The following is a 12,544-nucleotide window of genomic DNA, read 5'->3' on the forward strand; positions in this document are numbered from 1 at the left end:
GTGTGAGCATTACCTGCACTAAGGGCAGGTCACCTGGGAAAGATATAAGGGACAAAAAAGAGCTATGGTTGGGTCTTGTTGCTATTTGCTTGCTTGCTTTTGCTGTCTCCTGCCTGCCATGAACCCTTTCTCCTCTGCCATGCTACCCTGCCTTGGAGCCAACCAACTATGAATTGAAACCTCTACAAACTGTGAGCCAAATAAACCTTTTCCCCTTTAACTTGGAGTGTCAGGTATTTTGCCTCAGTGATGAGAAAAGTAACTAAGACATGGACCCATTTTACAGAAGAAGAAATAGAGCTTTCTAGATCTAAAGTAATCTGCCAAGATCCCACAGCTGACGTGTAGAGAAGTTGGGATTCCTATCCAGCCTCTAATTCCAGGGCATGAGCCTTCACTGCTACATGATTCAGCTCCCTAATAGCCTCCAACATACCCAAGGGGGAAATAAAGGCAGCAAGGACATACAGAAACACCAGACAGCCAGCCAGGACTGGCATAAGGGGTAGACTTGTATGAAGACAAGGATTCTAGACTCCACTTTGAGAATACTTCCTTCAGCTGTGGGTTCACACAATCCAGGTCCAGCTACATGCCTGTGCTACCCAGAGTCTGCAGCTATTGGACACCAACTACACTCACTTTGCAGGAAGACAGAAGCCACAGATTTCTGTAGGCATTCCAAGGAGAGACAGAGGGACACCAGGGGATTCAGCTGGCCATTTCCCTTCATGTGATAGGGGCCAAGATCAGAGGCATGACACAGACGGCCTTTGGCCACTAAACCTGATTCTGGTCAATGCTCTTTGCTCCCCTTGGTACCTGGTGTGCCCCAGGGGATGCAAGCCCTTCTCAGTGTGGCTTAAACCCCAAATATTAGGAAGGTTAGCCTACACAGAAGTATTAGTGATTTGAAGGTGTAGTACTTAGCAAAGCTACTAGTAAGGGTTATCGGCTGGGTGGGCCGGGGCTGACCTGGTAATATTCTGCAGCCGCTCTTTGAATACCAAAGTCACAGTGTTTCCCAGGACTCTGGAGGCTCCTGCTTTTAGACAATGAGGTCCTTAAACTACATGGCTGCCAGCTCTTATCATGAAAGTCCCCGTCGCCTGGGGATTCCACAACAGTTCCAGGCTGTGAGTGGTGAATTGTACTGTCTTCCAAGATGGGAATAAGGGTAGGTGTCCCCGCCAGCACAGGCTCTGGCTCAGTGCATGTCTGCTATCCTGAACTGCAGTCTGGCCTGACAGTCAAGCCCTTCCCTCGAGTCTGTCATTGGTCCAGCTGAAAACCCATCTTTCATTTCAGCAGACGTCCCCTAGTTTGGGTCCCTGTGAACACAGAGACAGCTGCCCCTCTTCCCTCTATGTAAATCTTTCACAAATTTCATGGTGAGAATGTTCTTCCCTTTTCCCTGGCCCCAGCCCTCCAGCTCTCCTCACAGGACATACTTTCCATCCCTTTAATCATCTTTATTGCCTCCATTTGGATGCTGGCCCGGTCCACATCCTCTGTGAGGTGTGCTGACCTACCCTGGACATTCACTACCATAAGCATGGCTCAGGGGAAGTTTGGTTTCCCAGTCCTCACATGTGATGCAGGCTCTTCTTCCCACATTCCTACGTCATGCTGCTGCTTTCCGGAGCCTGCTCCTGTCCAGGGCAGTCCTGTGGAGCAAGGCGATCTGGCCCAGAAAGGGACATATGGGCTGACCTGGATGCCACTACCTGAGTCCAGAGAGGCTGTCTCATTCAGAAGCTCAGGGACTTTCTGTACCTCTGAGACACATACTCTGGGGCAGAGGCAGAGGGACATAAGGCCTCCATTTCCCTGACATCTCCCCAGGTCCTTGTGAACTGCATTTCTCCTTTAGGGGTGGCTCCTTCTTTCTTCCCTCTGCCGGAAAACCATGATGCAGGGATGGTCAGTGTGATGCCACACAGTAAAAAGGCAGCAAACAGATGCAATTAACTGTACCCTGGTCAAAGAAGGGAGAAACTTGGTCCAATTCTCCCAGTTCAAGTTTCCTTTTGATACCTAGAGTTTCCTAATAAAGTGCATAGTGACATCCTAAGCTGGGGCTGCGGCCTCCCAGCTAGCTGGACATTTACTGTCCTCTGTGAATGTTTTCAGATCCTCTAAATCCACTGCTGGGTGACAAATGTTTTGGGTGCGCTGTCCTCCCCACCCATGCTGAGCGCTGTGGCTGCCACCTATCAGTCTTCGCTCCAGGCCTTCCTGCAGAGGGAGGGTCAGAGACACTGTCAGCTGCAGCCCTTAGGGTCCAGGAGGTGGCTACACAGCATGAGGGCAGGCACTTCTAGTTTCCTGAGCCAGGGATGTCAGCTGCTTGTTTATTATGTCTCCAAGAACATTTTCTGTTCACTTAAGGTAAAACCACAGTGATCACCTTTATCTAAGAATAATTTCCCCATAGGGGAATACCTCATTTTAATTCCTTAGGCATAAGCCTTTTTGTTCTTTCTCTCTCTTTTTTTTTTTTTGATTTTCATCCAGAAATAATTTATGCATGTTCAAGCAGAAAATACACTCTGACTCCTCCTTTTGCACAAATGGCCACACACAACAAACACTGTTCTGCACCCAGATTTTATTTTTTCACCTAAAACACACTGTGCATACCTTCCCAAATAAGAAAGCCTCATAGAATACAATGCATGCTTCTCGGGTGCCAAATCTCAGCTGCTTGTTCCTGTCCATGGACACCTCATCACTCTTTTCCTGTCCTGTGGTTTTCACCTGGGATTCTGAACTCCACAGAAGAGCCTGGTTCACTGCTCTGGGTTCTGGAAGCAATAGCACAAGCTCTTGCTATCTGTGTGTTGCCTGCCATAAGTCAGCTGGTTCTCACAGGTACAATTCCCAATGACTGAAGGAGGAAAGACAGATGCCCTTGGACTCCTGAAGACCATGTCTCAAAACATGCAGCCAGCAAGTCCTATTCCTTGAGGATGCTGCTGCTGCTCAGAGGTCAATGGGAAGAATGCTTCCGACCTGCAAAGGCCAGGAAGAGGCAGTGGGGATGGTGGCCCTCTCTGTTGTACTCCTGAAGCACCCACTCCTCAGAGTTGCTGCTGCTTGCGGGAATCCCCAAACAGTAACAAGCCCACCATCCCACCATGCCACCGACCTCATCTCATGGGTGGTAGCTGGTGACCAGAAGAGCACAACACAAGCCAGCACTGACATAGCCACAGACACTGGTGTGGGAAAGAACACTCAGTGCTCGAGAAGGTCTCTCCTACCTTCGGTCGTTTCTCCTCCTCCGGAACAGCTTCTTGGTGTGCGCAATCTCCACCTCATGGGGCATCGGGTGGTAGCCCTGGGATGTGGGGAGAGAGGGGGTATGAATAACTTCTAAAGAGAGCAGAGGGATCACACTAAGCACAACCGTGTTCAGGATGGGAAGACGGGAGAGGCTGGACTCTGAATTCCAAATTCAGATGGAAAATGAAAAACACTGCAGTTGATAAGTTTCCTCCCAAGCAAGGATGCTAGAATTTCAGACTCAAAGAACAGGGGGACCTCAGAATTTATCATGTCCAAGCTGTCTAATACAAGTAAGGATGCTCAGGCCCAGAGACCTGAGTGAGCACTTCAAGGTTTCCAGAGAGGGGGCAGCCAGTTCAAGGTGCCAATGTCCCCCACCTTCCCTTGATTGGGGGCTGAGGCCTGCAAAGGCAGACCAGGGCTGGGGCTCTTCTTGAGGAGCCCCAATCCAGGGGGCTGTTTGTATCCCTCATGGGGACCAGGTACACAGTCACTGGCTATAGGATGGGGACAAGCTCCTCCAATTTTCAATTTCCTAACAAAATGGAAATGTTATTACCTTCTGCTCTGTGCTGTTGAGGGGATCAGGAGATGCCTTGAACAGAAGAAAACTGCCTCCTAATCCTAGGCTTGGCTCCCTGGAAGATTTTACTCAAGATCCTTTTACCTTGTGTTGCCTGGGAAGTATTTAGGGAAAACATGCAAATAGCTAAATTCCTTTTTAAACTTCAAAGGAGGGGCTGAGGAAAATTCTAAGGATGGTCTTTTGCATATTGTCCTCATGACAACTACTTAGACATTGACATCAGTTGGAGAGAGACCTTCCACTTAGAATGCAGGCCGGATCCCAGCAAATGCCAGGCCCGGCAGAATTATTGCAGAAGCTGGGCTGATGGCCAATTCTGTTCTTACCTCCTTCCCACCCCCTCCACCCCCAATGGGACAATGGTGGTGACGTCCATTTCTAGCAGGCCAGAGTGGAGTATGGGGTACCGGGGCCTGGCTATGACGCAGCCTGACTGTGGCCTGCACTGTCACATGCTGGTGTGGGCATGCACAGGTGGAGAGAGGAGTCCCAGAGCCCAGTCTGCTGCAGAGCGATCCTCGGGCATGCATTTGGCCCCAACCCCCACCTGGCAGGCAGGGAGGCTGAGACCCTGAGACGTCATACAGTGAATGAGAGACGTGGATCTGTGGGCTGCAGCCCTGGCCTCTGTGTGAGGTAGCACACACCCCCCTCTGGACTGGGGCTCCACAGAGAGTGCCCCACTCTTCTATCTTCACAAGACTTAGCCCCCCCCCCCGGGGGAGGGGTGGGGAACACTGGCAGCCCAGGAGAGCTTCCCAGGGGGGCGGTGGGAAGACAGGTCAAGAGGGCACAGAGACCTTGGCGGTATGGACCAGCTATTTAGAGGCCAGGGAGGGAAAGACACATTCCAAACTACATTTTAATGACAGCCCTTCCCTCCCACCCCATCTTTCTTGCTTCCAACAATCTAGCCAAAAAGGCATGAATGAATTCCAGGCTCCAGGCAGCCACAATGGGCCTCTGGGGCCTTAGGATGTGCTTTGTTTAATGATTTTCTCAAAGGATATTATTTGTTTTCTTTTATACAAAACACAAACAAGGAAAAACACCAAGTCTTCCCTTCTCACTTCCCCTCTCCCACCCTGACCAAGCGCTGGGGTGGCCCCCTTCCCTCCTTCCCTTCCTCCCTTCCTCCCTCTCCAGGTCACTTCAGGAACACACTGGGTGTGCCCCAAGTAGACAATGGACAGGAAGCCGAGGCTCCCTCCTGAGCGGGCAGCAGACTGGAAGCTCAGTTCTGAGGCTGGACAGACTGAGCTGCCTATGGCACTTGGCACAGCACTAGCAGAAGGTGCCAGCCTCCTCCGGCCGGGCCTCAGAATCCTGGGCCCTGACCCACATCCTAGCCTCTCCCCTCCACACTGGCCACAGCAGTAGGGAGCTGCCCTTCGGCCATGACCTCAGCAGGGACCCTAACTTGTCCCAGGCATCAGAGGAGCTCATCCAGCCACAAGGAAAGTTAACCTCATCACTCACTTAATCTCTGCCCTAAAATGTGACCAGTAAGATAGGGCTGGAAAGGATAGCACGTCCTAGACAATGGCACACAGTGACAGGCATGACTCATGAGGAGTTTGGAAAGGAGCTTCAGTTGGGGCCCCTGGTGGCCTGGCCAGGGCAGATGGTGCTCTGGCTCTAGACCAGAGGCCCCTTCCTGCTCTGCAGACATGGAGAATTAACCTGGCTTGTCAGAATCGCCCTTTCAGTGTCCAGCGGTCCTGCCTCTAATTCTTTTCTTAACAAGTCTGGGTGCTTCCTGCTCTGCAGAAGCCCTGCCCAAGTAGGAGCCCTCCCCCAAGTGTGACAGGGACAGCCTTCCGGTCTCCCTGCTGGCTCTTTGCAACAGATATGCTTCTGGCACCATCTAAATGGCCACAGGGCCCGCATGCTTACCTTTGGCTTTTCTACATGGGTAGAGACACCTGGCTGCAGCCAGGTGCCCCACCTCCTGCGCCCCCCCTTACTGGTCTAAGCTCTGATTATTTTCCATAATAAATGGGCCTGGGAGACAAGTAGATTATATAAAGCGAGACTCTTTAGGAAAGGAAGGAGAATATTCCTTCCACTCCTTCCTGGCAGAGTGCACATGAAACACACATGCACACTCTCACCTGGAGGTCGGTGCAGGTGTAAGGTGCAGCAGTGAGGGGCAGCACATTACTGCTCTGGTTACAAAACATGTTATGTAGACCTGGCCCATTACGGGGCAGGCTGAGGCTGAAATCTCATGCCCTTGTGCAGGGGGTATTTCCGAGGGATCAAGGGCAGCTTCAGCAGAGCTCTGGCCTCAGAACTTCAGCCCCAGACAGTTAATCCCAGCCAGAGAGTGGAATGGCCTTGCCCTGAGATGACGGCTCACCTCAGCTCAGACGGGTCTGCTGGTGGCAGGAGAGGGAGCAAAGCAAAGGAACCCAGCAGAGATCAGGTGTGCTGGTGGCTCTGAGACCTGCTGCTACTGTGATGAGAGCGGCAAGCCTCTCCTGGTCATAGGATCCTATCCGCCACCCCTCCCCATGATCCATCCACCCATCCTAACAGCTACCACCCTTCAGTTCGTCTACCTAGTCTATAAATGTGCTTTAGGCACTATGCATATGGTACTGTAAAAAGTAGGCAAAGTGCTTGTTCTTGGAGTGTATGCACTCTAATGAAAGGAGACAGCCAACAAATATGTGATAAATGGCATTGTTTTGCTATGAAGCAAAATTAGACATGGCAAAAGGATGAGGGAAGGAAAGGTGCGGAGGAGTGGGGTAGTCAGGGAAGCTTTTTGGATAAGGGAATAGTTAGCAACTGTCCATCTAGCTGTCCACTCATCTTCCTATCTTTGCTTGTTCTTCACTCAACAAACACTGAAGGCCTACTGTGTGCCAGGGCAACAGCTGGACAAGACCAGGATGGAGGAAAATATCCTAGAGGGGCTAAAGGGAACACAAACAGGGGAGCTGACATGTGCCATGTGGCGGGTGCTAGAGGAGAAGCTGAAGAGCTCAGAGGAAAGGCCCAGACTTCGGTGTGGGAGAAGAGTCCAGGAACACATTGCCAAGGGGGTGATATCTGAGCTGAGCCCTCAGGCATTCGACAGGGGCAGAGAGGAGGGGAGAATGTGCTCCAGCCTCCACCTGCCAGCCAGGATGCCAGTGTCATAGCCATGTGTGGGTGTGTGCCTGGTACCAGGGAGGAGAGGGAGGCACCTGTGCTCCAGGGGCCAGCGCTGGGGCTCCCGAGCACAGTGCCTGGCCTGGGGCCATCTTCATAGTCCTCTTCATCCCACAGACTGGGGAAAACTGTGTCCCCCAATAGATTTTTTGGAGTCGTAATCCCAGGTACCTGTGGATATGACCTTATTTGGAAATAGGGTCTTTGCAAATGTAATCAAGTTAAGATGAGATCACATGGGGTTACTGGGCCCTAAATCCAATGACTAGTGTCCTTATAAGAAGGGGATTTGGATGGACACAGAGAAGTAGCAGACATAGAGGGAGGAAGGCTGAGTGAAGATGGAAGCAGTGTTTGGCATGATGCAGTTACAAACCAGAACCTGGAAGAGGTGGGGAAGAGGCCCTCACCCCTCACCTCTGCCCCCCACACAGAGGCACCTTGATGGCTCTGTGGCTTTCAGTGTGTGGTCACTTTTTCCAGCAGCCCTAGGAAATCCACACAGCCCCTGTCCTCCCATCCATATTCTACAGTGCTGTTCCCAGTGCACATCCACGGCCCTGGGCTGCCCTCCTGCCTCCCCTGTCTGCTCCCTCAACATGACCAGCTGGCCCCTCCTGGGCAGTCTTTCAGGGCCCTGCTTAGCATGGGGGTTGCCCCTCAGTGTGGCCCCAGTGTGTTTGATGGTCCCTGGTGAGCATAAGCTACCACCCCCACATGGGTACCATAGCAGAACCCTGAGGCTGTGCCCTGCAAGGGCTGCTCCATTGCTGGAGGCTGGGCTTGAGGCAGACTTCCAGTCCACAGTCATCTCCCAGGACTCATAAATCAACAGATTACATATGATGCTGACCAGATTTCTATACTCAAGTGCTTGTCTATTTGAAAACTTGAACCTCTAGAGAGCAGGTAGAATACTAGCACCTGCGCCGCCCCCCCCCCCCGCCCCCGAAGTATCGCTCGTCTCTGGCGGACAATACCTGTTGTCTTCAGCCCCACCCTATCACACAGTTGGAGGGACTGAGATCCAGCAGTGGGGAGACCCCAGGCTGGAAGAAGCATCATCTGCTACTATCACTCCCTGGTCATCTGGTCAGCTGGACTCCAGTCCCAGGCTGGCCAGGTGGGAGGGGGGCTCCTCAATCCCACCCCACCTCCCAGAGGTGAGTTCAATGGGGCAGGGACCATCTGTCTCATGGACCATGGTTCCCCCAGCACCGGGACGCTGCCTGGTACACAGTAGATCATAACTAAATATTTCTTGGGGAAAACAAAAAGGGAGAAGGAGAGAACAAGAGCCTAATTTTGGTTGAACCTGCTCTATTGAATGGGGCTTGTGAAAACATCAGCAGGTGTGGTGGTGGCAATGGCAGCCAACAAGGAGCTCCTGGGGTCTCAGGTGGGGCAACATGCTCCTATTCTCGACCACACAGACCCAAGGCAGGGCCTCTGGGGCTCATCTGGCCATGTGGGACTGAGAGTCTCTAGACAGTGAGCTGTAGGGCCGTGTGTGGGCATCCACCTTATCTCTACCTTCCCTGCTCCCCTCTCCTCCTCTGTCTAGAGGTGGTGTTCATGGCTGCCAAACCCACCCTGCTCTTCACTCCAGACGGGTGGGGTGAGGTACCTGGCTGCTGCAGCATGTGATTCCCCTTCTGTCTGCCTCCATGAGATTCAGAAGTGCCCCACAGAGCTCAAGTCCATGGCCTGCAGCTTCATGGAACCCAAGGCCCACCAAACCATCAGGAAGGTGTTCCCAATATTCCCATGGTCTTGGACCACTGGCCTCTGACTGTGGGCCTGAGTCAGGTAGAAATCATCCGAGCCCAATTCTCATAGGTCTGTTATCTTTTCCTCTCCCATATCCCAGCACCTTAAAAAGGAAGAAATCATTACACAGAGCCAAGAGAGTCTTCCTCCTGATGTGTTACACTTCCCCAGTCTGCAGAGGACTTGGACCAACTCATTATGACCCTTTACCAGAAAAGAGGGTGGCCAGAAAATTCTGGGACTAGAAAGAAGGCTGAGGTTCCCCGCCCAGGTGGAAGGAGGGATGAGAGGTTTCAAGCAGGGAGGTACCCACAACAGGTTACTCCCAGATAAGCTCTGCTTTGTCCCACTGACACACCTGTCTGCTACCACCGCTCCTGGATAGTGACTCTTGGTCCTGGCCTTTTAGAAACCACAGACCCTCTGCTTATCCTCAGAAGTTTGCGTACTTACCCCACCAGGCCTTTGTCCCTCCCAAGAAAATCTTTAAATCCACAGAAAACAATGGCTGCCCTTTTTCTAGAGCCTTCCAGATGACCTGGAGTGGAAGGCCTCATGAATTGCCTGGCATAGAAGAACCAACTAGATGCCAGCTCTGCTGTGCCTTTCAGGCAAACCAGGGCATGGAAGCCTCATGAAGCCAGGGCAGATCCAGAGAAGCCCCATGGAGCCAGGGCCAAGTCTAGAGTCTGCTAGGTCAGGGATTTGCAGAATCCCACCATTCCCTATGCCACACGGCGACATCCCGAGGGGCAAATGATACAAAGGAATCACAGCACTTGGCAACTTGAAGGTCCATAAAAATCCTAGCACAGCTCCTCCAATGATTGTCTCAATAGCAGAGGCTTCCTCCTGCTGGGGGTCATGTTTTTTCATAGCTTCTAAGAAGTTACCCTACCAAGGTCCTCCTCCACTGGGCAGGATGTGTGGGTCACGTCCAAGCAGAAATAAACAGGTAATGTTTCTAAAATTCCTGGAATTGCTGGGCTGCAAGCCTATTCAGAGAAGCTGACCTGTTTGAGAAATAAGGGTGAGGGGTGGGCAGACTTGCCTATGTTTCAAATTGGTGGTTCTCTAATTTTTCTTTCAATTTATTTATTTTTAATCTTCAGTGACCCTTTTAAAAACAACACCTTAGGTGGAGTCCCAATATGAAAACACAGATAAAAGCAGGGAGGGAAGAGACCCAGAGCCTGTGCTGAGCCCTCCACAGCCACCTCTGCCACCACATCTCCACATGTGTGCCTTGGCGCGTGAACCTAACCCTCACCCATAGATACGAGCCACATGCAACTCTTCAAGAGCTGGGCAGAAGAGCCCTGGACAGGTTTTAGGGGAGTCCATGACCTTCCAACACTGCATGTAAATATTGTGCCTTTGGCCAGCTCCTTGGACCTCTGGCCCATGGTAGCCATCCTATACCCAGGTGGTCTGTGCCTCCAAACTGTGGTTCCAGAGCTGGGTCACTCGAAAATGTGCAAGATTTCCTTGGATGCAACTATAGTTTGGATCCTAAATGTTCCCCAAAGTTCCTTGTGTTAAAGACTTGGTCCTTAGCTTGGTGCTACTGGGAGGTGGTGGAAACTAAGAGGTGGACCTAGTGGGACATCTTAGGTCACTGAGGGCACACCCTTGAGGGGGACCATGGGAACATGTCCCTTCCTCTTTCTCTCTTTCACAGGCAGTCCTGACATGAACTGGCTATCTCTGCCACACAATGCCACCATGATATGAGGAGTGATCAAAACGTACAGTGAATGTTTAAATTTCAAGACATTTATTAGAGTTCAAGGCACATTGAAATCGATCTCCCCCAAAATACTCCCCCTCACCTTGAACACACTTATCCCATCATTCTTGCCACATTCTGAAGCAGTTGTGGAGGTTCTCTTTCATGTCTTTATGAGGTGTGCTAAAAAAAAATATGGTGAATGCTGCTGCTGAGTGCCATTCAACAGACAGGCATGCACTTAAAAACATTATGGTGTATCTTTAGCTACCTTATTCATCGGATCTAGTACCATGCAACTCTTGGCTCTTTCCCAAAGTCAGAATGACTATGAAAGGTAAATGTTTTGAAACAATTTAGGATGTGGAGGCAGCCATGACATCACAACTCAAGATAGGAAAGAGAATTCCAGAACTATTTCAGAAAGTGGCAAGAACAATGAGATAGTTGTGTTCAAAGCAAGGTAAAGTATTTTGAGGGGAGTTAGTGGCAATTGTCTTTTACTGTAATACATTAAAAAAATTAAACATTAACTATATTTTTTGATCATACCGCATATGTTGCCTTGCTATAGGCCCCAAAGCAACAGGGTCAACCAATTATGGACTAAAACTTCTGAAATTGTAGCCAAAATAAACTTTTTCTCATTATAAGTTGGTTAACTCAGTATTTGCTCTAGTAACAGAAAGCTGACTAATACAGATAATCTTTGGCAATAATCTCCCCTTTCCCTTTCCCATCAAGTTTTGTTTTTTTACGGTAACAGCCAAAACAGTCCTGACTAATAAACCCTTTAGGTGACCTGGATCCCAGCTACTCATAATCCTGCACAAGGTTGAAGTTATCTCAATAGCCCTCTCCTCTTTGTTGCATAAAATAAGGATGAAGATATTTGCCCTTTCTACTTCCTTTGCCATAACTGTTAACACTTCCTTTGAGTTCACGAGCCAATAATTTCCTCATTTATTCCTAAATAATGTAACATGATACAACTTTAGGTGTGGTGGCTTACCTTATTATATCCGTGAACCCATGGAAAGCAACCATGACCCCCTCCTTCCCACTCCATGGGTGGGGAGAATCCACTGAGCAGTGCCAAATACACAGTACATTTACGTGTCATTCTGAAGGAACAGAAAAAACAGGCAAGGACACTAATGCAAAGGACAGGAGCTAAGAATCAAGTGGGAAATGTTGGGAGGTTGTTTCTACACTACATGTACTAACGTGTACAATGTAAGGAAACAGTAAAGTGCTATTACCACTGTCTCTCTGCTATTTTAAAAGCAGAACAGTACGGAGAAGGTGTCTGTACATATTGTGTTGTGTTGGGTTGGGGGAATGGCTATGACTGTCTGTTGGAGATCAAATGAGACCAAGAGATCATGGGCCTTGTCCAGGTGATAAGGCCAGGACCAAGAGTCCAGAGGTGTCCTGGATGCAGACCACCTGGGTTCAGATGGTGTTCTTGTGGCTCACTGACACAGGAGAGTTACCAGGGAATGGAATTGGGGCAGATGTGCTGCGCCCCTGGGATGAGAGTGCTTATTGGGGATAGTGGAAACACTTTTGAACTGAAAAAGGCAACTTTTGGAGATCAGAGGCAGGAAGAAGCCCAAGAAATGTGAGAAGTATAAATGGCTATGGGAAAGGACACTTTCTGTTTTACAGCCTCCAGAAAAATTCCCTGGGCAAAGCTGAGACACAAGATGGCCTGGATTCTGGTCCCTAACTCAGTAGTGTGTCCATGACAGAGATAATATCTCCTCGAGAATACCATAAAGCAAACTCAGGAAAAGAAAAAGCGACACATGTGCTCTGGTCGCCAAGAGAGAATGACAGTGTGAGAGGCAGGTACATCTGTGAACAATTTTGTACACTGAGGGAGGTTCCAAGATCATCTCAGGAGCAGAAGCAGCCACCAGCTCTGGAAGAGGGATGACACATCCACAGACACTTGGTAGATGCTCACAACATCCTGTGGGTCCATTGTGTGCCACAGACAC

General features: G+C 50.2%; 1 protein-coding gene across 6 annotated transcripts in view; it reads right to left on the minus strand.

Moving 5' to 3' along the window:
- Ctif (cap binding complex dependent translation initiation factor) overlaps positions 1 to 12,544 on the minus strand; it is a 285,778-nt gene that overhangs the window by 135,255 nt on the left and 137,979 nt on the right. For all 6 annotated transcript variants that reach the window (XM_004855120.4, XM_004855121.3, XM_004855122.3 and 3 more), the window contains one exon: positions 3,267 to 3,343. In XM_004855120.4, coding sequence (XP_004855177.1) covers positions 3,267 to 3,343 — 77 coding nt within the window. The remainder of the gene's footprint in view (positions 1 to 3,266; positions 3,344 to 12,544) is intronic.

Source organism: Heterocephalus glaber, unplaced genomic scaffold (assembly GCF_053883595.1).
Source record: "Heterocephalus glaber isolate CG9 unplaced genomic scaffold, H.glaber_assembly_v1.0 deba00000331, whole genome shotgun sequence".
NCBI lineage: Eukaryota > Metazoa > Chordata > Mammalia > Rodentia > Bathyergidae > Heterocephalus > Heterocephalus glaber.